Source organism: Papaver somniferum, chromosome 4, assembly GCF_003573695.1.
Source record: "Papaver somniferum cultivar HN1 chromosome 4, ASM357369v1, whole genome shotgun sequence".
In the NCBI taxonomy this organism is placed as follows: domain Eukaryota; kingdom Viridiplantae; phylum Streptophyta; class Magnoliopsida; order Ranunculales; family Papaveraceae; genus Papaver; species Papaver somniferum.
In genome coordinates, this window is record NC_039361.1 from 148,340,155 (window position 1) to 148,364,362 (window position 24,208).

General features: G+C 36.4%; 1 protein-coding gene across 1 annotated transcript; it reads left to right on the top strand.

Moving 5' to 3' along the window:
- The first annotated feature begins 19,793 nt into the window (after positions 1-19,793).
- Positions 19,794-23,044, top strand: LOC113271530 (ubiquitin thioesterase otubain-like). The gene is made up of 9 exons (XM_026521424.1): positions 19,794-19,955; positions 20,828-21,078; positions 21,266-21,331; positions 21,449-21,532; positions 21,672-21,794; positions 22,057-22,109; positions 22,216-22,265; positions 22,342-22,442; positions 22,568-23,044. The coding sequence occupies exons 2-9, from the start codon at positions 20,914-20,916 to the stop codon at positions 22,853-22,855; spliced, it is 930 nt and encodes a 309-aa protein (XP_026377209.1). The 5' UTR covers positions 19,794-19,955; positions 20,828-20,913; the 3' UTR covers positions 22,856-23,044.
- Positions 23,045-24,208: the final 1,164 nt, after the last annotated feature.

Genomic DNA, 24,208 nt, shown 5'->3' on the forward strand with positions numbered 1-24,208 from the left:
AAAGATTACATTGGAGTATTAAGATGGGTTAATCAATATCATCGCAACGAAACTAGTGAATAAAAAATGAGTAATCCGAAAGCTTAATGTTGCAATAAAGAGTAATTTTTTTTAATTTTTTTAGAACTAACTTCCATTCCTTTTTATTTTAGGAAGCTAGAATTCAAAGCCTTTGGGAAATATGCCATGGAGGAAGATACTAACTCGGAATATGTTACAGATGGCCGAAGAGAAGAATTTTGAGATTTATAAGAGACCTTGGCGCTGAGATACATTAGAGAGTCGAAACATTTACAGTTCGACTTTTAAATGAAAATTAGTGTCTGCAGAACCTCGTAGTTTTTCCAAATTTCAAAAACTAGTCGTTGGGATTGGTACTTTAATAATGGTTTCGAATAACGTATCAGCCGAACCTTAAAGATTTAAAATGTTAGAGTATTGCTCGGTTGAACTTGCATCCGTTGCTATCTCAAGCATGTTTGTCAATGTTAGTGATCAAAATTATAAGTCTTGATTTCTAGTCTATTATAGCTAAGTTCGGACTAGGATAGAAAGTGTAGTTGATCTCAAGGACTTCATGGCGATTCATCATACAAGTAGAATAACTACTCAAGGAACCGGTGGAACTTCTCGACAAAAAGGTATGTGAAGACTTGAACTTATCTATCACTCAAAAGTCTATCTACTCTATCTACTATTCTTTGAGACAAGAATTCGTATGCTATATATATAGACTTGGATTATACACATTTGGTATTTCGAGCCGAGTATACCTCACCTATCTATATCTCGAAATATGTGTTGGTAAGATTTTCGCTTCGATCAAGTTTATCTTTAACATGTGAAGAAAGTCAGTATATGTTTCAATCATCTTGAAAATTGCTTTGACGAGAAATGGTGTAAGAACTATATAACGTCCTGTAAGAATGTTTCAATGATTGAAATGAGAGTTTAGATTACATAACCAGTGGTGGACATAAAAATTGTTGTTGAAACACATTTATGTATAAGTCATATTCCTTGAACCAAAGTTTGCGAATTTTGTTGATCAAGAGAACCAGAAGAATGGCATGAGCCAAGTCCGCGAACTGCCGAAGTTCTCAAACCCGAGAATTTCTGCTTGAGTTGACAAACTACTTGCGTGAAGCTAAGTCCCGAACCGGCGAAGTTCTCGTACCCAAGAATTTCTGCTAGAGTTTGTAAACTCTGCCCGGTAACTTAATTCCGCGAACCTAGTCTGCGAACTTGAGAAGGTTATATATCTGAAAATGATTTTTGAACTTAAACTTAAAAAGACTAATGAATGCAGTTTTCAAACCGTAGCTATAAAAGTTCATGAATCGATTCAAGTGAATCAAATCATCTTTGCTTCAATTGTGTCTTGTGTAGTACATAAGATTTCCTTGCAATTGAACAACTCTCTAACTAGTTCATTTGCAGTCATTTGAACTAGTTATGGTGAAGAAGAACTTGGTTTATATGAAATGCTCATATGACTAACCTTTTGGTTCACTATTGTTGAACCAACAAGTGCATACGTTTGGGTGCGGTTAACAAACCTAGAAGCGTGCATTGTCAAGTGTGTGTAACAAACTAAGTTTTCGCTCTAACGGTTGAGAAATATTAGCTTGAATCTAAATCAGGTCTTCATCCAACGGTAAATATTGAATGCTTTGTTACTAAGCTAACAGTGATTGCAAACCCTGATTTGAAAGACTACATAAAGGAGACATCTAGTACTGTGCAAAACTAATCCCCACACCTTACTTGTGATACTAGTTTGCATACTAGAGTCGATTTTCCTTTAACCTTTGGTTTTCTTCTTCTAAAACCAGATTAACGACTTAAAGACTTCATTGGGATTGTGAAGCCATACCGATATTACTTTATCGTAGTTGTGTGATCTGATCTTGCATCTTCTATCGTACGAGTATAATCAGATTGATTAGCTTGAGATTGATATCTCTGATATGCAAGATATAAAAAGTAATCACAAACATATTCGTCTCATTGTTTGTGATTCCGTAACATCTTGTTTCGCTACCATACGATTAAGATTGTTGTGAGGTGATTGATAACTCTAGGTTGTTCTTCGGGAATATAAGACAGAATTATCAATTGGTTCCTATTCACCTTGATTATTATCAAAAGACGGAACAAAACCTTTAGGGTTTATCTGTGGGAGACAGATTGATCCTTTGATAGACTTGTCTGTGTGAGACAGATTTGTTTATTGTCATAGCCTGCGATTTTGGATCGTAGCAACTCTTAGTTGTGGGTGAGATCATCTAAGGGAATCGAGTGCGTAGTATCCTGCTGGGATCAGAGGCGTAGGAGCATAATTGTACCTTGGATCAGTGGGAGATTGATTGGGGTTCAACTACAGTTCAGTCCGAAGTTAGCTTGGAGTGGGATAGTGTCTGTAACGTCTTAATACAGTGTGTGTTCAATCTGAACTAGGTCTAGGGGGTTTTCTGCATTTGCGGTTTCCTCGTTAACAAAATTTCTGGTGTCTGTGTTATTTCAATTTCCGCATTATATTGTTTTATCTTTATAATTGAAATAATACAGGTTGTGTGTTAGATCATCAATTAGAGTAATCCAACCTTTGGTTGTTGATTGTTATTGATTGATGCTTGGATATTGGTCTTTGGTCCCATCGAATTTATTCCTTGTATTTGATTAGAACTTGCAGTTCTTGCTTGAGTAAATCAAATCAAGAGAGAGATATAAACTCATTGATATACTTTTAATTGATTGAGTCTTGTTGATTCTCTTAAAAGTATATTCGAGTTTGTCCATACAGATTGCTAAGCGAAATATTGGGTGGTGTTTTTAGACCCCCGCTTTTTCAATTGGTATCAGAGCAAGCAAACACGTTCAAGACCTTACAAGTCTGTGTTTGTAGCGATCTAACTCTATGGACAGTAGTGTTATCTCAATAAATGCACCACCAGATCCAAGGATTTCAGAATTCTCTTCCATGATTGATTTAATAAAATTTGTAGAAGAAATTTTATCTAAACCTCCACCAGGTTACCCCTTGAAGTTTTTCCAGACCTTGAAAAGAAGCTTGAGAGCTTATCTCTTGATGTTGAGTTATACCTCCAGAAAGAGTAAGAATCTCTTGACAGGATAAATCAAATTATGATGAATAATATTCATGTTGAGGTTGATATTGATTTACTAATCAGTGAGAGAAATGCCCCTCCTCTGCGTAATCCAATTAGTTGTGATAAACTAAACGAATTACAAGAGGAGTTTAAATCTCAGTCATCTGAGTGTATCACCTCAAAGCATGAATTGTTTCGTTGATAAATTCCTGATACTTCCTATCAAGATAGTAGTATTGTCTTCTTTTATGAAGAATCTAAGACGTCTCTTTTTATCAAAAGAGTTTCCCTTTGCAGTACTAAAAACTATCTACAGAAACTGTTTTTTATAAGTTGGAAAACAAGAAATCAGAAACACAAATCCTTTTGGGTTCTCTTGAAGTCCTTTGATAGAATTATAAAAACAGTTCCTTGGGTGTTTCTCAACACTACAAGATTTAAGAGTTGTTGGAAAGAAACTCTTTATTGGTGCCATGGTGAGCAAGACATTGTTCACCTCAACACAACTTGTTTGAGCGGAAAGTGCATTCTCACCAAGAAATGCCCTGCTATGTATACGGTGAGGGTAGCACGACAACTGGGGCGCACATATTATATTCGGTAAGGCTGTAGAATTCAATTGGACTTTTCTAAAAAGGTATGTCTATAAACTTGAGCAAGTTTTATGTTTTTATTACTTGTTTGAGTACTTATAATGATCCATGTACCTTGATTATCGTTCATTTCTACCTAACTTGATCTGTGTTTAAGGTTCTTAAATGTTTAGGTTTGAAAACATTAGTTCGGGATGTTGGTACACATACCAAGTATGCATAACATCATTTAAAACCAAAATCCAGGGGTTTAAGTTCGCAAACCCCGTCTGCATACTGCTCCAGGATACGAAAATTCGTTTGCAAACCCGTATGCATACTTAACGTCAATATTCGGTAAACTTGTTTTGACGTAACTTCTTCGTCCGAACTCGGATTGACCTCATTCTTTTTGCACCCTCTTCCTCTTTGAATTCGCTTCAAAATAGAGATGAGAAACCTTGAATTTGGATGAGTTAAGATTGGTATTTGTCCTTGTTTTTGAGTAATTTGTTCCGTTTCGTTGCACTTGTTCCACTTCTCTTGAACTTGGGCACTTGGATTCTTGGAGTACTATTATTCTAAGCTAATTTGTAGCTTTTACAAGAATTTTGTTGGTGAATCACAAAGAAGGAAGTTCAAGAATGGAAAGTAGTACGCAGTGCTATGGAATTCTTGAATGTTCACAATCATCCCATGTGAACTATGGTGCATGGTCGTGAATGACTTTGTATGATCTTCTTTGTTAAGAAAATATTTTTATATGCCTTTGGTAGCTATTCTTGGTGTAAATCCGGGCGAAAAATATTGATTCTACCCTCTAAAGACAAATCATCTTATATGTGCATTACGAGTTTGTCTTGGTGCCTAGGAAACTTCTTATGAGAATTTATTCTTGTTTTTGAGAAGGATTACTAGAGTTTGGAATAGCCATTATTGTGATTACACATAGCTATGTCCAACATTTTCATCTTCATGTTTTTAGATTTATTGGTTTAAATTCTAAAAATATTTAGAGGATGATGTTGTTGCAGTATTAATATTTATGATTTGATATATTGCAATTTGTTATGGGATATTGGTGTTTACGTCCGTGAACTATGTTTGTCCCATACTCTATCAAAAGTAAAGTCATTTGTGATCGGTATTCACGTACTGGTAAAAGAATGAATAGACTTTTGACAAATACAAAAGTTAATCCTATATTGTCAAACATTAGAGGGAAGATAGGTTAAAATCTTTTGTTCTCAAGGATTATGTCTATTAATTGTCGTTATGAAAATAGTGATTGAAGATAGAATGAATCCTTGTGTATTCCGCATTATTGATCATCCCTGATCCATATTTTTATGTATTACTGTGAGGCTCCGTAATGCATCTTATGTTGAGCATTATACAACCAAGTTGATTTATTAGCTTAGTTGGTGTTCCGTGAGATATGTTATGCCGAGCATATTGAACTAAAATTAATCATCTTGTTTGGTTATTTAGTTATTACTCCGTAAGGTTTCTTATGTCGAGCAAAACAAATGACAATTAAATTGATTACTTTTGTGATTAGTTTATTTGTGTATTCCAATTAGATTAATTATGGGTTCTCTTGTAATTAATCTAGTTGAGTAATTTTGTGTCTCTATAAGTTCTCTTATATTGAGCATAATCAATTGAATTGATCACCTCTTGTGTTTAATTTGATTGTGTATTCCGATTAAATTAATCATAGGTTTACTTGTGATTAATTTGATTGAGTTTTTTGGATATAGAAAATCATTCTCATGGTTTTTGGTGTCCAATAAAATCCTTCTTTCTTTTGAAAATAAGGTCGCTCTTGTTGTTCTTTCGAGAATGACATCAAATGGGGGAGAGTTCTTTTGAACTTGTTCTTAATGGTCATATCTTGAGGGGTGTGCGGTTGTGGAATATTAGAGGGGTTATCTTGTATCTTTAAACTCCTTGATGAATGCATTTAACTTAGGCTTTATGATTGCATCTAAATTAGTTGGTATGTATTTTTTTTCCTTTTGTCATGAAATGTCTCTCTCGGAAATTTCATTATGATCCCGTTCTTGTACCTTTGCCAATTTTATTGACAAAAAGGGGGAGAATTAATATGTAGTTCATACTACAAATACATATGGTTTTCGGATCATTATGTAAGGGGGAGTGGTTTCCATGTGAGATGGAGTATTGACTAAGGAGGAGTGATACATATCATCATAGTATTATTGTTGAAGTTGTGATACAATTGAACTTTGACACTGTGTAATAATACTATGATACTGTATAACAATGATCGAGAACTATGTTTTCTCATTATTATAGCTACGGATCTTCAACAACGGTGATGCTAAACTTACAACCTTTGGGATCATTGGAGTACTTGGAAGTGACGAAGATTTCGAGGAATGTTGAAGATTAGACATGTGGAATAGGAGCTACTAAAGTTTCTTTATCTTTTTTGTATTCCATATGTATTGATAGTTTTGTCATTAAAATTGACAAAGGGGGATATCGTTAGAGCATTTCTCGGTCAAACTCACATGGGTTGCTATCTCAAGCATGTTTGTCAATGTTAGTGATCAAAACTATAAGTCTTGATGTTTAGTCTATTATAGCTAAGTCTCAGACTAGGATAGAAAGTGTAGTTGAGCTCAAGGACTTCATGGAGATTCATCATACAAGTAGAAGAACTACTCAAGGAACCGGTGGAACTTCTCGACAAAAATGTATGTGAAGACTTGAACTTATCTATCACTCAAAATTCTATCTACTATGTCTCCTACTCTTTGAGACAATAAGTCGTATGCTATATATATAGACTTGGATTGTACACATTTGGTATTTCGAGCCGAGTATACCTCACCTATCTATATCTCGAAATATGTGTTGGTAAGATTTTCGCTTCGATCAAGTTTATCTTTAACATGTGAAGAAAGTCAGTATATGTTTCAATCATCTTGAAAATTGCTTTGACGAGAAATGGTGTAAGAACTATATAACGTCCTGTAAGAATGTTTCAATGATTGAAATGAGAGTTTAGATTACATAACCAGTGGTGGACATAAAAATTGTTGTTGAAACACATTTATGTATAAGTCCTATCCCTTGAACCAAAGTTTGAGAACTTTGTTGATCAAGAGAACCGGAAGAATGGCGCGAGCCAAGTCCGCGAACTGCCGAAGTTCTCAAACCCGAGAATTTCTGCTTGAGTTGACAAACTACTTGCGTGAAGATAAGTCCGCGAACCGGCGAAGTTCTCATACCAGAGAATTTCTGCTGGAGTTTGTAAACTCTGCCCGGTAACGTAAGTCCGCGAACCTAGTCTGCGAACTTGAGAAGGTTATATATCTGAAGATGATTTCTGAAATTAAACTTAAAAAGACTAAGGAATGCAGTTTGCAAACCGTGGCTATAAAATTTCATGAATCGATTCAAGTTAATCAAATCATCTTTTCTTCAATTATGTCTTGTGTAGTACATAAGATTTCCTTGCAATTGAACAACTCTCTAACTAGTTCATTTGAAGTCATTTGAACTAGTTATGGTGAAGAAGAACTTGGTTGATATGAAATGCTCATATGGATAACCTTTTGGTTAACTATTGTTGAACCAACAAGTGCATACGTTTGGGTACGGTTAACAAACCTAGAAGCGTGCATTGTCAAGTGTGTGTAACAAGCTAAGTTTTCAATCTAACGGTTGAGAAATATTAGCTTGAATCTAAATCAGGTTTTCATCCAACGGTGAATATTGAATGCTTTGTTACTAAGCTAACATTGATTGCAAACCCTGATTTGAAAGGATATATAAAAGAGACATCTAGTATTGTGCAAAACTAATCCCCACACCTTACGTGTGATACTAGTTTGCATACTAGAGTCGATTCTCCTTTAACCTTTGGTTTTCTTCTTCTAAAACCAGGTTAACGACTTAAAGACTTCATTGGGATTGTGAAGCCAGACCGATACTACTTTTATCGTAGTTGTGTGATCTGATCTTGCATCTTCTATCATACGAGTACAATCAGATTGATTGTGTTGAGATTGATATCTCCGATAGGCAAGATATAAAAAGTAATCACAAACATCTTCGTCTCATTGTTTGTGATTCGGCAACATCTTGTTTCGCTGCCATAAGATTAAGGTTGTTGTGAGGTGATTGATAACTCTAGGCTGTTCTTCGGGAATATAAGACCGGATTATCAATTGGTTCCTGTTCTCCTTGATTATTATCAAAAGGCGGAACAAAACCTTTACGGTTTATCTGTGGGAGACAGATTGATCCTTTGATTGTCTTTGTGAGATAGATTTGTTTATTGTCAAAGCCTGCGATTTTGGATCGTAGCAACTCTTAGTTTTGGGTGAGATCATCTAAGGGAATCAAGTTCGCAGTATCCTGCTGGGATCAGAGGCGTAGGAGCATAACTGTACCTTGTATCAGTGGGAGATTGATTGGGGTTCAACTACAGTCCAGTCCGAAGTTATCTTGGAGTAGGCTAGTGTCTGTAGCGGCTTAATACAGTGTGTGTTCAATTTGAACTAGGTCCCAGGATTTTTCTGCATTTGCGGTTTCCTCGTTAACAAAAATTCTGGTGTCTGTGTTATTTCAATTTACGCATTATATTGTTTTATCTTTATAATTGAAATAATACAGGTTGTGTGTTAGATCATCAATTAGAGTAATCCAACCTTTGTTTGTTGATTGTCATTCATTGATCCTTGGATATTGGTCTTTGGTACCATCCAAGTTATTCCTTGTATTTGATTAGAACTCGCAGTTCTTGCTTGAGTAAATCAAATCAAGAGAGAGATATAAACTCGTTGATATACTTTTAATTGATTGAGTCTTGTTGATTCTCTTAAAAGTACATTCGAGTTTGTCCATACAGATTGCTAAGCGAAATATTGAATGGTGTTGTTAGACCCCCGCTTTTTCATAAACAAACTTTGAAAAAGTAGCTGTTACAAATAGTACAATAAATCAAACATATATATACCCACATATGGTTCCTCAAAATGGCACCCTCTAGTCCTAAGTATACTCTAGAAGAAGATTTGTGTCTTTGCAAACACTATGTAACGTACTATCCGGAGAAGGGTGTTGAGCGACGGGTAAAGGATCTAATGAGTATGTACTACTTGGTTATAATTCATGAAGCCTTCAACAACGGAACATGTAATCTTAACAACCGGGATGGCGCATCATTTTTTTGTCGAATTGAAACAATTAAAAAGAAAGTTAGGGACTTCATAGCTATGGTTCAGATTGTCAATCGATATCGGCTTAAAGATGAAGCAAATGATGAGATTGTTGTTCGAGCTCTAGAGGAATGATGAAAATGGAAAGGAAAAAATTTCAAATATGAAGCTAACTACAACATCCTTGGGAAGTTTCTTATAACCCGTTTTGGTTATTAGAATCTTGTAATGGTCACTTTGTAATGGTTAGTTACTTTATAATGATTTATTTTGTAATGGTGATGTTATTATTTAAAACAAACTAGGTAGCACAATCTCAGTTTAAATGTAGCGCCCCCTGAGCTAGCAGCTGACTAATCCAAGAGATTAACTAAATAAAGAGGCACCACGAATCTAATTCAAATACTTAAACATTCAATTAGGAAATCAGTTATAAAACTTATCCCAAAACTAACCCCGCTCAGAATATATATACATGAACTTCTCTCAAATGATACATATACAATAATCAATTGGTTTACAGATACAATAGACAACATAATAAATATAGCAGAAGTTAACTAATTAACGGAGTCAACACTTGTGGCTTTCGCTGTGCAACTCTGATCTGTCTCTGAAAACTGAAAGTGGGAATAATTAACATTTAACTTCTAAGTAATCATAAACAAGATTAAGAATAACAATAATGTTTTTCCCAGACATTAAATAGTGACCAAGTCACTGAGATACACAAACACGAATAGGGACAAGCTCTTTCTTCAAACAATGTATACTATGGTTGTGCAATTCCGAACTCGCAAATCCACACCTAATCGTAAATATGGATGTCGACAATTCCGAACTCGCAAACTGTCGACCGATATAAGCATAAAAGCTGAATTCATGTAGATATAAATGTGAAAGAGCATATCCTCACAGAAGTAAACAAACATGTATATGGACAAACTCCTTCTTCAAACAATGTATATTATGGTTGAGCAATTCCGAACTCGCAAATCCACACCTAATCGTAAATATGGATGTCGACAATTCCGAACTCGCAAACTATCGACCAATATATCATAAAAGCTCTAGGTATAAATGTGAAGGAGCGTATCCTATATACCACACGTGGAAATTCTTATTTCCCATAACAATTCATATTGACCACAACACATTACAGGTCCTTTCCAAACCATGGAAAGATTAACAGAATCAACAGAATTATCGTAAAACAAGTTAAACAATGCATAATACGCACAAACAGAAATACATGAGTTTGTTAAACATAAACTTTTGTAAAGGAAAACAATAATGGTTACTAAAGAGTCAAATGTATTCCTACCTCTTTTGATGACAAGCCACGCCTACCTCGAGATCCACGATCCACTGGTTCATCCTTTGAATTGATCGTTGTTAATACAGACTAACTGTTAATCACACAAGAAATCTAAGAATCTAGCCAAAATGGCTCTCACAAGAATCATACAAGTCTATCTATTGAATCTAAGCCCAAATCCACTAATCCGTCCCAATAATCCAATGCCCGATCCAACAGTGTCAACTAACGGTCAATGACAGATAAAGGGTCAACTAACAGTCAACGTCCAGTCAAAGGTCAATGTCCTGGTCAAATGGTCAACTCGGTCAAAAAAAGAACTCAGTCAAGGTCCGCTGAGTCAACCCGGGGTCAAATCCTAATTACTGAGTTAACTCACTCAGACCAACTAAGTCAGCCAAAATAAACAAGTCAGACTGACTAAGTTCAGTCAGACAAGCCAAAGGTTCTCACTTCTCACAAAGCTACAACTCAAATTCCAGTTCAACTTCAAATTACACAATACATCAGTTCATTTCATTCTTAAACAAACTTCAGAATTCAATTACAAGACTAAACTAAGTTTGCCTGATCTGCAATTGCAGGCTTTCACAACTACTTCCAACACAACATTACAACTACTCTTTTTCCATCTCACTTCACCTGCAATAGCAAGCCTCCACTGGAGCTAGTAGCTATTCACAAAGATACTCCAAACCACTACTTACAATCATTAATCATTCATATAACACTTTCACTTCAAAAAGCCTTGCACACTCTGATTGAACCAGTTCACAAGTTGCAACTGTAACTCAATTCCATATCCACCATCCTTAGCTCTTCACTACCTCAATCATTGGTTCACTCAAAACAATTCCTAAACTTCCACCAGCCATTCATATCCCCTGTATCTTCAACCACACTACCATTACAACTTCAAATGCACATCTCAGATCATTCTCAGTTTCATAACCATCCCATAACACCTACAGCTTCATATACACAAACAACACCACCAGCCTCTAGCCACCAACTATAATATGCAACTCAATCAATAACAACTCCATCCCAATCCATACTAACCCATACACATAACTTGTAATTCAAATGCAAACTTAAGATACTACCCTGAGTTTTCATTAACCAACAAATACTCAAAACTGGATATAAATAACTGTTAAAGAACTGAGAAGGACCTTACCTCAACTAAGTTCTGTTTCAAACCATTGAAACTCAAATTCTTCTTCACTTATGATTCAACAACCCATCTCAAAAACTAACAGCAACCATTAACTTCCCATCACCTTTACTACTTCTCAGAGAACCCTAAAGTAATCCCCCAAATTATCTTTTCTAAATTAGAGTTCTGGACATCAATTCAACTCTCCAGATCGAGCAAACCCATCTTCTAATTCTTCCGTTAAAACCCCAATTTCACCTTCTAAGATCCAGTTAACTCAAGAACCCTAAATCTTGATTCAACCCTTAAAACAACTCCACAGCTTCCATTAAATATCAACCCTCTTAATATTTCATCTTTATCATCCTAACATCATCATCAGTTACACCAAATTTTAAAGACAGAAATCTTAATTCAACTCGCCTGATTCACTACAAAACCCTAACAATCTCTAATCTCTTCCTCTCTAAAAATCATCGACAATACATCCTTAACCATATGAATAAATTCATCAGTCAATATTTATCTTTACTAGCTCTCAATTTCATCACCTGTGACTTTTCATAACAAACCCTAATTCCATTTCATCACATAAACCCTGTCTCTTCAATTAAACATCAATTAAGAGCAAACCCATCTCTAATCAGTTCTTTAGACCTTCAATTTCATCTTCTCATCCTCTTCTGCAATTCTCATGAAACCCTAACTCTTTCATTCTTCGATTCATCTTCATAACAAATTCAATTCACAAACACATCATCAACCCATTCGATCTTCATCCATTAACAACTAGAAATCATCATTATCAGCTCCATGCAAATCTAGCTTCAAATCCAGAAACCCTAACTGATTTATTCCAGAACATCTTCAAAACTGCAATTAAACCTCAACCGATTGCTTCTTCATCTAGCAGCAACCTAATTACCCTATCAATTCCGTACAAACTCAGTTAACTAGTTTTACAAACCCTAACTGTAATTCCCTTGATTAATATCTTCGATTATTAATTGTTCTCTTCCCAACTTACAACAGCACCATCACCTTCAACCTCTGCATATCCTCATCAACTGATTCTCTCAAACCGAATCTCAAACTCACCTCTCAAACGTCGGCAGAAAAAGAGCAGGGAGAAAATAAAGAGAAGAAGAAGGAGGAATGAATGAAGAAGAAGAAGAAAGAATGAGAGTTATCCTCTCGAGTTGGCTATAGATAAGGTCAAGGTTTGTTAATGGGACACCTCAAAATGATAAGGGCATCCGGGTCGGCTAAAACACCAAATGCTTACTTTGTCTTTCACACGGTTCCGATGATATCTTCTTCTTCTGGTTACCGAATGACACGTTCGAGTAGTCTAATCCACGTAACTTTTCAAGATCTATCCAGAGGTACTAGTTTCGTATCTAGATCGTTGTTATATTAATTCCTATTAATTATCGTTCGTGTTAAACTAATCCAGTTATTATCGGCTAATTCGGCACTTGACCGGTCTAATATCGTTGACAAGCTTGCGGGTCTTTACATTAAATTTCGGTTATTATCAGAAATATAACCAATAAACCGAACCAGAATACTTAAAAAAAATTATGTTCAAACTGACATGGTTCGGCTGATTATAGCAAATGACGAATCTGCCGAACATTACACTGTATGTTCATGTATGTTGTGCATGATCATAGTTCGGCTTACAAATAATGAAAATTTTGAGCCGAACCATAATACTTGGGAATTTTTATGTTCAAACTTTCTAGGATCGTCTTATCATAGTAAATGACTAATCTTCCGAACATTTCACTGTATGTTACGTAGCTGTGCATGATCACAATTCGACTCAAAATTATTTTTACGGGATAGACGAACCTGCAACTCATAGTTCACTTTCTTTATATCTTTGCACCAACAAACAAATTAAAAAACGACAAAATATTTTATCCATAGTCAACGTTTAAGGATACAAACCACCAAATATATTCAATTCACATATAAGATGCGCTTTAGGATACATTATACAACATTCTTAATCTCGTATCATCCTCGTCATCCAATGAAAACAAAATGCAAAAACAAAATATATCCACCCTATGTATTAGGTTAAGCATTATAGTGATAATCTTACCACATCTTCAACAACCTCTTCTTCATCATCTTCAATAACTTTTTCATCATCTTCATCCTCATCATCCGTTAGACTTATTAGTCTGCCTTGTAGCTTTGAATGAAAACTTCTCCAAAGTTACATTTTTGTTGCGTAATTTGCACACCAATCCATCGAGTAATTTTCTCCGAGCCTAGGCCAGAATGCTAAAGGACACAATGGAGGTATTGATGAGTGCTAAAAAGTGCATATTTCTATATATTTTTCTTGGCATTTAACTCATCTTTTGTGCATTAATTCTACATTTTATCCCATATTCTGTATTTTCTTTGTTTTCAAGAATAAATATTTTTATTAATTAATTTTTCATTTTTAGGTTGTCAATAAAGTTTGGATGAATTGCGGAGCGAAAAGAGAAGAAAAGTAATGAAAAGTCGGGAGGAGTTACACAAGGAAGCCGCGAAGAATGTTGTGCACAAGACCAAAAGGCTAGAAGTGGGCTTGAAGAGGAAGAATTGTTCTTAAAGAAGATATGGGCTTGGCATACCCAAGGCCCAAAACCCTCACCCAAACCCATTTCCAATATCCATACCCGCCTTCATCTTCAGCCGTCAGATTGGATCATCTCAGCATCCTACGGTCGCTTCATCGTCGTGCATCGAAGTCTAAAGCTCCTGTCTAACACTACAGCACCTAACTTCATCTTGAGCCGTCAGTTTCGTTGTACTTTCGCATCCAACGGTCGCTCCTCGCTTCCTTCCATCTCGCCGTTGGATCAATCCATCATCTTTGCATCCAACGCTTTATCTTCGCTGATCATCAAGATTCTCTCCACCTGCTCAACACCTGAGTACCAAACACCTATACCCTAAACCAAACAGCACCTAATCTCTTCTCCATCGACTCCATCTTCTACACTCCGTCTGCAACAGCCTCACCTTCACCACCAAATCCGCCAACTCCACTGCCTCAACCACCACAACCCCCACCAAAAGCCATCATGGCTATTACCTACCGAAAACCATCATTTCCCCTATCTCTCTAGCCATCTATTTCATCAATTTCTCATCTCTCATCTCACTGAAACCCTAGGTGAGAAATTGATAAAATAGGTGAGTCTATAGAAGCAATTGAAGCATGGAGATGGACCAGGAGAGGCAGAAGAAGAGTGGGTCGACGAGATGGAGCAGTTATCCCATCAAATTTGGTGATATTTCAAAACCCTAACTTTACTGATTTGGGGATTTGGGGAGAAATAGTGTATGAACCCTAATTGGGTTTCTGGGTATAAATAGAGGGGTGTGTGGGTGTTGTAAATATGCCTGGATTAGCCAGTGTGTCACCCAAGAGCACTGGAATAGCCAGTGTCTCAAGGGTTAGTGTTTAATTTTCAACTGTCTTTGTTTTTATTCCATGTTTCAATTCTATTTAGTTTCAGTTCATGTTTATTCCATTGCTCTTATTTAGTTTCAGTTCATGTTTATTCCATTACTCTTGTTTAGTTTCAGTTCAGTTGCTCTTATTTAGTTTCAATTCAGTTCATGTTTTTGTTTTATGTCTTCTATGTTTGTTTATGTTCAGTTCAATGCTCTGTTTATGTTCAATGTTTCAATTCCAGTTATTTAATGTGTTAAACATGTTCTAGTTCTTCAGTTAGGGCTCAGATGAAGCCTAGTGCACTGTTGAATGATGTATTGCTAGGATAGTTATCTTGATGCCTGTTTTGCTTGAGCAATGGGAAGTAATCAGTGCTCTGGTATGCCTGTGATTGACTGTGCTGTCAAAAGACAGTCAATACTAGGGGCATATCAGTGAGCAAGCTGATTTTCCTCCCATTCTAATATATGCTCAAGGTCTTCAACTCAACCTAGAATTGCATTGCTTGATTAGGACACAAGGTGGAAATCAGTGCACAAACTCCTCCCTGCCCTTGGCTTACAGCCTTGGTTCTTAACTGTTTTGCCATATTGCTTTGCATCTGTTTTGTTTATTTTGCAACTATCACTGCCTAAATACCATTGTATATGCCACTGTCACCTTTAACTCACCTTGTATAGGCCCCATTTTGCTCTCTTTGCTTCATTGTGTCTTGTCACTCATTGCATTTAGATTAACTAGCTTAGGAATGCTTCAATACACCCCAAGTCCCTGTGGAATGACCCTGTCTTGCACACATTACTACAATTTGACCCTGTGCACTTGCAGGTATCACTGTAGGCATCCATTTATTGTCTTATTTTCACATTTTTAAATGCCTACCAGGTATCAGGCAATCAGGTCTAAGCTTAAGACCGATATAATGGCAGCCTTGAAAAAATACAATAACAAGTCTTCTATCTTTGACACCCTCATGGTAAGGTTTTGTTGGCGGTGCGTAAGTGAAACAACTTTCATCCCTCGCAAAATAATGAACAATGCAATTGAAGGCCTACGCGATGCCACATATCGGCATTTGCATCCAATGGTCACTTGTGATGACGGCATCACCATGTAAACGCCGTTCAAAACTAATGAACTCTTGTGTGACCCCATGGTCCCTGCCACCTCTCATCATTGACTTGTAAAAGTTCTTGTTTCGGCGTAGTGTTTGTAACAATTTTTTCCTTATATAATTAAATTCGTCCTCTTGGAAAACCAGATGGTTCCCATCTTTAAAAGGTCCTAGTTGTTACGCGATGACATGGAAACCACAATTGCCACCCCATTCGACAACGTCCATGGATATTATATACTCGTGAATGGCTTCAGGTAGGTCTTGTAAGTAGTTCTTGTAAATCATATTAGTAGGTCGCAAATACTTTCCCAAATTATCGCTTTTAGGACCTTTCATTTTTCCATCCGCATATATGGTTTTTTCTTCTTTTTCTTGGGCACCGGAGTACTGGTTGTTTCCATTTGTTGAGATGGAAACATCTTACCCTTAAACTTGACGTATCCTTGCAATGTGGGAGGACATAGAGGACCACTATTCTTAACTTCTTTGTAACTTGTTTCACTTTTATCCTTGCTCGGTCAACCACGTTTCTTTGATAGTTTCACTTCATCCATATTGTTTATCTTCTCGATTTCCTTCTTCTCTTCTTCGTACTTTGCATCATGGTACTCGACCCCGGATGGATCCCTTCCGGTAAGACACCTTCTTTTGGAAAGTGCATTCGCTTTTGCTCTAAGCTATTTTCGGGTTTCTTTGGAGGGTGGCCTACCTTTTTGTGGCTCCTTTTTCCGGTTCTTGTAGACCTTTTTGGGTGTGAGGATACAGGATTGGCATCATGTTGTGCCATAAAATTTTTTTTTGAGCTCGGAACATCCCACGGTACATCTCGGCCAACTTTTCCCCATAAGGTGTGTCACAAATATCTACATCATCGTCTTCGTCGAGGATAGGGTCAAAACTCGATTGTTTCTAATGAGGATCAATATCCTCAAAAGGTACAATACACAATCCTAGTACCGAAGTATACCGTGCCGACACGGAAGTCCCATGCTTTCCCTCATTTTACAAACACACTCTTCTTGGGAGTTAACATCCAATTTATCCATCAAATCCACTTCCTTCATTATAAGTTCAAGGCACAAATGAGAGACCCTATGGGTTAGTCCCCGGAGCCACTTATCATCCAAAAAGTCATTATGCTTCGTTATTAGACTTTTTTCGAATAACATATTAATTCTTATAACATCACCCATGAAATAATCTTCCATTGCGTCAAACACCGTGACGAACGTGTCCACGCACCCAGATAGATTCTTCTTCAAACGATAATGAGCCGACTCTACCATACTTGTAGCTTGGTTGTCGAAGTGCTTGTGGGTTTTTTTAAATGCACTAAAAAATCTATTTTTGTCGGTATCCAATAATTGCTTTCGTAAATATATAATGATTTTAGGGTATTTGACGCCCCAATTCGCAATGAGTTTTGCAACATTTTCTTCATACAATTCTTCGGTGATTGACAATTGCAAAACATCCCAATCGTTGGAGAAACATGCCCACAACCTTTTATTAGCCTCATATTCTTTTTTGAATTCTTTCCTCTTCACTTCTCGTTCTCCATCCAGTAATTTTGCAATCTTCTCTAGCTCTTTCATCTTAAGCGGTTGAATTATCGGTTGGCATTTTTTCTTAACATTATTCCATATGTGAAAGGTAGAAAGAAAGTTTTGTGTGTTCGTAAATACCTTCCTAATAGCAAATATCAATGCGGCCTATTGGTCGGTAACCATGACTTTTGGAATAGCATCCTCATGAAAGATTAACTTCACTTGTTGCAATTCCCAAACATAGCTTTCTTTCAACTCATTTTTCAAAAAACAAAAAACAATGGTGAAAGGTGACTTAGTTGACGTATGCCCAACAACGTTCATCAAGGGCATCTCATACTTATTGGACTTGTAAGTGCAATCCAATATGAGAACTTGTGGGAAGCAGAACACCAACTTTACGCATTCCGGATGGGCAGTAAAAAGGTGCGTCACATGGCCGAAATCATCCAATTTATTTTGGAAAGAATAGTTCTTCTTTTGCGCCAACCACAATAATTGTTGCATCACCAACCTATCTTGCAAATCCTTCCTTCTCAAAGTACTTTTCGTGTTATAGATATGTTGAAACATAGTCTTGTTATTCTTATTATCCGCTTTCAATTTGCTAAGAATTTTAGAGGTTGCCATACGTGCTCATGTCATTTTATCTACCTCCGCATATTCATGATCTTTGAGTCTCCCGGCTCTGTAATATCCATGAAGATCCTTTGGACGTGGGTGGTTATGAGTCTTATGACGGCAATCCATATCTTTATTCATGGTGAAATACTTTTTCCCGGTCTTCCCAATATACACCTCACCCTTTTTCTTCTTGCTTACGTTCAACACGCTTCTCTCACAAACCATCCCAACCCGCTCATTTCAGCTTTGTCTACCTTTAACTAGGACGCAATTGATTTTAAAACCATGTTCCTCAGCCCAAGCAACGGCTTCGTCTCGAGTTTTCCACGTCTACATGGATACAAGTACAAAAGTTAAGTTATATTAATGATTTTGAATACAACATACTTGAAAAATAATAAAAAAAACATAAATAGATTACCTACCAAGTCAATTTGGAAGTGATCTTTAGTATCTTCATGAATGACATCAACAGGCGGTGGTTGATCCTCCATAATTACCATTTCAGGAACAATCTACATCAATATCACAAGCTTAGACGACAAATATACATACATACAGGGTTAGCTTCGGCTCATTCGTAATCTAACTTGAAAGCCGAACTACACAGTTCGGCTCATTCGTGTTAGACATGAAAAGTCGAACTACTAAAAATATACGGGTTCGGATAATTAGGAACTAACATTATAAGCTGAATCACCACACTTGAGACTTATCAAAACAATAAAAAGATCTTCGGCTGAAACACGTGTGAGACGAACATTATCTTATAAGTCAGAAATATTTTTCTAAGAGGTTGGGCTTATATAAGCACATCATTTCAAGCCGAACCGTGGAATTTCTTTGGTGCAAAAATAATTCAATGACAGTTAGGCTTATAAAGAATTCAATCGTACCAGCCTAACTGTTCTTATTTATCAAGGTTTGGCATCCAAATTATGTGCCGAACCTAACACTGTTGCGCCGAACTACATACAAAAGTCCAACCTTTTGGTGAATTCAAGCTACAAAACGATTATTAAACAACGTCTACAACTTTACATGTGTATTATTAGCATTGGGTTCCTCATTCATGTACTCATCTTAGGGATTTGGCTTCACAACGTCATTATCTTGAGCTTGAGAAAAAAAGCTGAGTTTGAGATCGAGTTTGGGTAAAATCGTTTTCATAATCTAACAAATAAGCCATCTCTGGATCTCCACCGTAAATAATATGTATTTTCTTAGCTTTACGTGATGAAGATTCAACTTCCCCACTAAAATTTGGGTCACACTTCTATCAACAATCACAAAGATCTAAAAAAAATGGTTTTTTTTCCTCGACTCCTCTTCTTCTATATAATAACTCATTCAATCTCTTTAAAAGAAAATTATTATCCTAAATTAACACTAGCTATAATCATTAGCAACTAATTATTAAAAAAAAATAAAGAAAATTAAACATTAATCATCCAAGGTATTTTAGCCTTTATGAAAAATGGCTGGACAAGGGCATTCTAGAAATGCTATTTCCAACCCTGTTTATTTTTGTCCTATTCAATATGCCCTAAACCTTTTCAATATATTCATGAAAAAAGAAAAAGAAAAAAAAAAGAAAAAAAAAAGAGGAAAAAAAGGAAAAGGTAGGTTCTTCGCAACATATTGGAGTGGAGGCCCACATATATGCTCGTTAGAGGTGCCCTAAGTTGGGCCCTAAAAAATAATTCCTCTGTATACCTTGAGAGGAGCACCAAATTTCATTACAGATGTCACTCGTAAGCGCTAAGTGTAAACCCTAACTAGATATCTCTCTCTCGATCAAGACGAGAAAGAATTGGAATTCAGCGACGATTGTTTTGGTAAACATTTTCAATTCTTCATCTATTTTGTATATGCTTTCTTTGTTTCAGAATCATTTGAGAAACCCTAACTTTAATGGAATTCTTTAAATAAAGGATTTAAGTATATAATGATCCATTTGTAGTTGTAGTAGATGTAATGGTGGTGTTAGTAGTGTGACTGTGGTGGTAAGTGTCGATGATCAGTGATACTTGTTGTGGGAGGTGTGAATGATTCTTCTTTATATTTGAATTTGTCAAGTGTTTTTTTTTTTTTTTTAAATGATTCGGTTAGGGTCAAAGGGGTAGGAAAGAGGTGTAATAAACAGATACATTTCTTGTTTATTCAAGCTGTGGGGTTCTTTAGTGTAATGATGAGTTTGTAGTTTTAGTAGTTGTATTCATGGTTTTTGGTAGTAATGAGGTAATGGTGTTGGCGAGGGGGTGTTTTGGTGATGTGATTCTTGTAACAATGTGGTGGGTGTGAACTTGGAAAAGTAGTGGTGGCGGTGTTGGTATGGATGACTTGTTATGGTGATGATGTTTTTTGATCAAGGTGGTGAAAGGTTTAAAGGTGGTGTGTCATGGAATCATCAGATTAATCATAGGTGGAGATTGTTCGTATTTATGCCATGTATGACATCCATATCGGTCATTACTGATATCTTTGTCATTCCTAGTGGGATTGTTGGCAGGGGTTAGGACTGGCCAGTCCTGCACATCATGGTGCTCAAAGATTTAGAAGTGCATTTATGTTATCTAGTGTTTTTTGTTTGCTGTAGTAATTTGATAAAAAATAAAGGTTTGATAGGTTAGTGGTGCTTTTATATTTGTAACGTCTGCGTGAGATTTCTTATTTGGTTTTTTGAAATTTCAATATGGATTTTTCGCAGGTTATCAGAAATTACAATAGACACTATAACATATCCCATAATAGGGTGAGGTTGAGCAGGTGATAGTTTTTTTCTCTTCACGAACAATGCAGCCCGAGGAGAAACTTGCGGGAGAGGAAGTAGAGTATCAAACGTGTGATCCTGGATTCACAACTACTGATTGGGCGACTTTTAGAGATGATGATATCATGCAACAGCATAATGCCATTCAGGCTGAAGAAGCTGTGAAAAAGCCATATGTTAGCGACAAGGAAAGAAATGTTTATTAAACGTTTTTTGGAAACTGATTGATGTGCTATTTCCCTCTTTGTTATAATCCAACCAGGGAAAATATTATTGCACATAGAGAGGACTGGAATGACATGGCTTCATTAGTTCTTTGTTTATGTATCTTGATTTTTGTGTTTTAATATGGCACAGATCATTTTTCTCATGCAGGAACCTCTTTCAGTGTTATCCGAGGAATATCAGTCAGGCAGCCCTATCTTGCTGGAGAAAATCCAGGTTTGTCAAGACACCAATTCTTTGTTCGTTTTTCTTTTCACTGCCTTCTCATATCCAAATGCCTATGAAGACCCTTGAACAGGTTTTTCTCAATAATCAATGTGGTACTGTCTGCAGGTTTTGAGTGAAAGTTATGCTGCCATAAGACGAACAAGAGGAGATGGGAACTGTTTCTTTCGATCCTTCATGTTTTCCTATCTGGTATCTCTCTAATACCCAAGTCTCAAAGAATTTCTTATGTTGGAGTTTGAGCATCTACCCTCCAGCTTGTTGCTGGAGGGAGGCTAATATGGTACTGTGTTTTTAGCTACTAAATAAATTGTGAGATTGGGGAAATTAGGAGCATATTCTGGAATCACAAGACAAAGCAGAGGTAGACCGGATTACTGCAAATATTGAACAATGCAAAAAGACCCTCCAGAGTCTGGGATATGCAGATTTTACGTTTGAAGATTTTTTTGCGGTATATCTCTGGTTACTTTTTGAGTTTATTATTGTTACATTCAGCTGCATGCTAGAAATATTTGACGAACAACTAGGTGTGTCATGTTTAGCTTGATTAAATGCTTCTGTGGTTGAACGATATAATATTTACTACTCCTATAAAAATAGATTTCATAGATAATCTAATCTCTTGTTAACTAAATGTTCTTTCATGCTTCCTCACTTCTTTCGTTTTCTTAGTAATGGTAAGTGTATCTAATCTATATGAGATGGATTTACAGTTGTTCCTTGAGCAGCTGGAAAATGTTCTGCAAGGAAATGAATCCTCCATAAGGTGATCCATCTATTTTCTCTCTCTTGCAAAGTTAGTTTACTGTGAAGGATTTGTATTACTTTTTTTGAGGAACTGGAACTGGAATAAACATTTCTTTGTGTTTCAGTCATGAAGATCTGGTGCAGAGGAGTCGAGATCAATCCGTGTCAGATTACGGTAACAACATGTTTATGTTATTTGGCTTTTACTTTTTTCATGACTCTCCGCATCTCCTGATGAAGCTGTTTTTCAGTTGTAATGTTCTTCAGATTTGTTACTTCTGGTGAAATTCGTAGACGCTCTGAATTCTTCGAACCTTTTATTTTGGGCTTATCAAATACAACTGTGGAACAGGTATTTCGTAATTTCCTCTTTATGTGATTTTCAGACATCTCCATGATTACGTTATATTGATCATCTTCGTCACTCCACCATGCATGATGAAACACAAAAATTTGACTAGAATGTTGTTGGGTCAGTTTTGTAAGACTTCTGTGGAGCCCATGGGTGAAGAAAGTGACCATGTTCACATCATTGCCTTGTCTGATGCGTTGGGTGTGCCCATCCGTGTAATGTACCTGGATCGCAGCTCCTGTGATGCTGAGGGTGTCAGTGTAAATCATCATGATTTTATTCCAACTGTTGGTGATGTTCAGAATACTACTAGCAAAGGCGTTTCTGATTTTGTGAAACCATTTATCACCTTGCTTTACCGCCCAGGCCATTATGACATTCTGTACCCAAAGCAATCAGGTAAGCAATACTAGAAGTTTTTTTATGTAAGTTTTTTATGTAAGTATGGAACATTCATCGGCAGAGCCGTCTTATGGACTAGGCCAGCTAGTAGGGCCCAAAAAAATTTAATGTTTGTTTTGTTTTTGTCCGTTGATAAGTCATGCTGTTGTTTTTTTTTTGCAACTAAAAGATGAATTTATTAAGAATGTGTGATTACATAATTTGCCTCTTCCGGCACCTTGGCAGATATTTTAATAGGCAAATATAATAACCAAACACTACTTAAACGTTCTACTCTTGCAAACTTAGATGGTATATCTGCTACTTGGTTTTTAACTTTGGCACATGAACACATTGCCAGGTTTTGAAAAAACCGAAAAGAACTTTAATGTCTAGAATTAAATTTCGAATCCTCCAATCAATGTTGAAGTTGTTATTGTTGATCGCATCCACCACTATCTTTGAGTCCATCTCAAACACAACTCGATGAGATTCTTTTCTTTTGCTCATCTTGTTGGTTCCCATAAAGCTCGCTCTACTTTCCGCATCTTCTGCACTTGTCAGTCCCCTCAGGTTGATACATTTTCTTCCCCTGTGCGCTCCTGCAAAATCACTAATTATCAGTCCAATTTTTCATGTTTTATCAGAGTGTAAATAAGAACCATCAATATTTATTTTAACAAAATCTCTAGAAGGAGAAGTCCAATGTAATAGTTCAGTAGATTGAGGTGGAGCAAAGCTGCCAGGTATTATCGACTCAGTTTTTTGCTCTGTTATCTCTTTCCTGCATTTCTGAATAAGGATCTTTGGCATGAGGTTGGAGTTGTTAAAAGCTCTGTCACACCTAGCATTCCATATGTACCAAGCAATGATTGCTATTCTGCATCTCAATTTTTCTTCTGTCTGATGAGCAATAAGTTTGTCAAACCATCCACAAAACCGGTCTTCTAATGATGAAATATCTTCAGTGCGAATATCAGAATGGAAAACCAGTCTTCTAATAGTGTAAGAAACAACACACTAGAATTAGTATTAACCCAAATGTTCCAACAAGAGACAAAGTTGGTATACTGAAAACAAGACCAATTACAAGCATGAAAAGAACCTATAAATCGGAGAAGAATGGTTTCTAAGATGTTAGTCCAACCATTTTGATATTTGTATTTTAGAGATGAGCTTCATTGAAAGAGGAGTATTTTGTCCAATGTCTTGATGTTGGAGAAGATTCCGATGGCCGGAAAATATCGTCGTCGATGTACTTCAACCTTTGTAACACAAAGAAGAATTGCTTCTAAAGCCATAAAGAAACGACATAAAGACGCAGATAAAAACACCATCAAAGCGCATAAACCATGCTGGAAGACATGGAGGATGAAACATCTTAA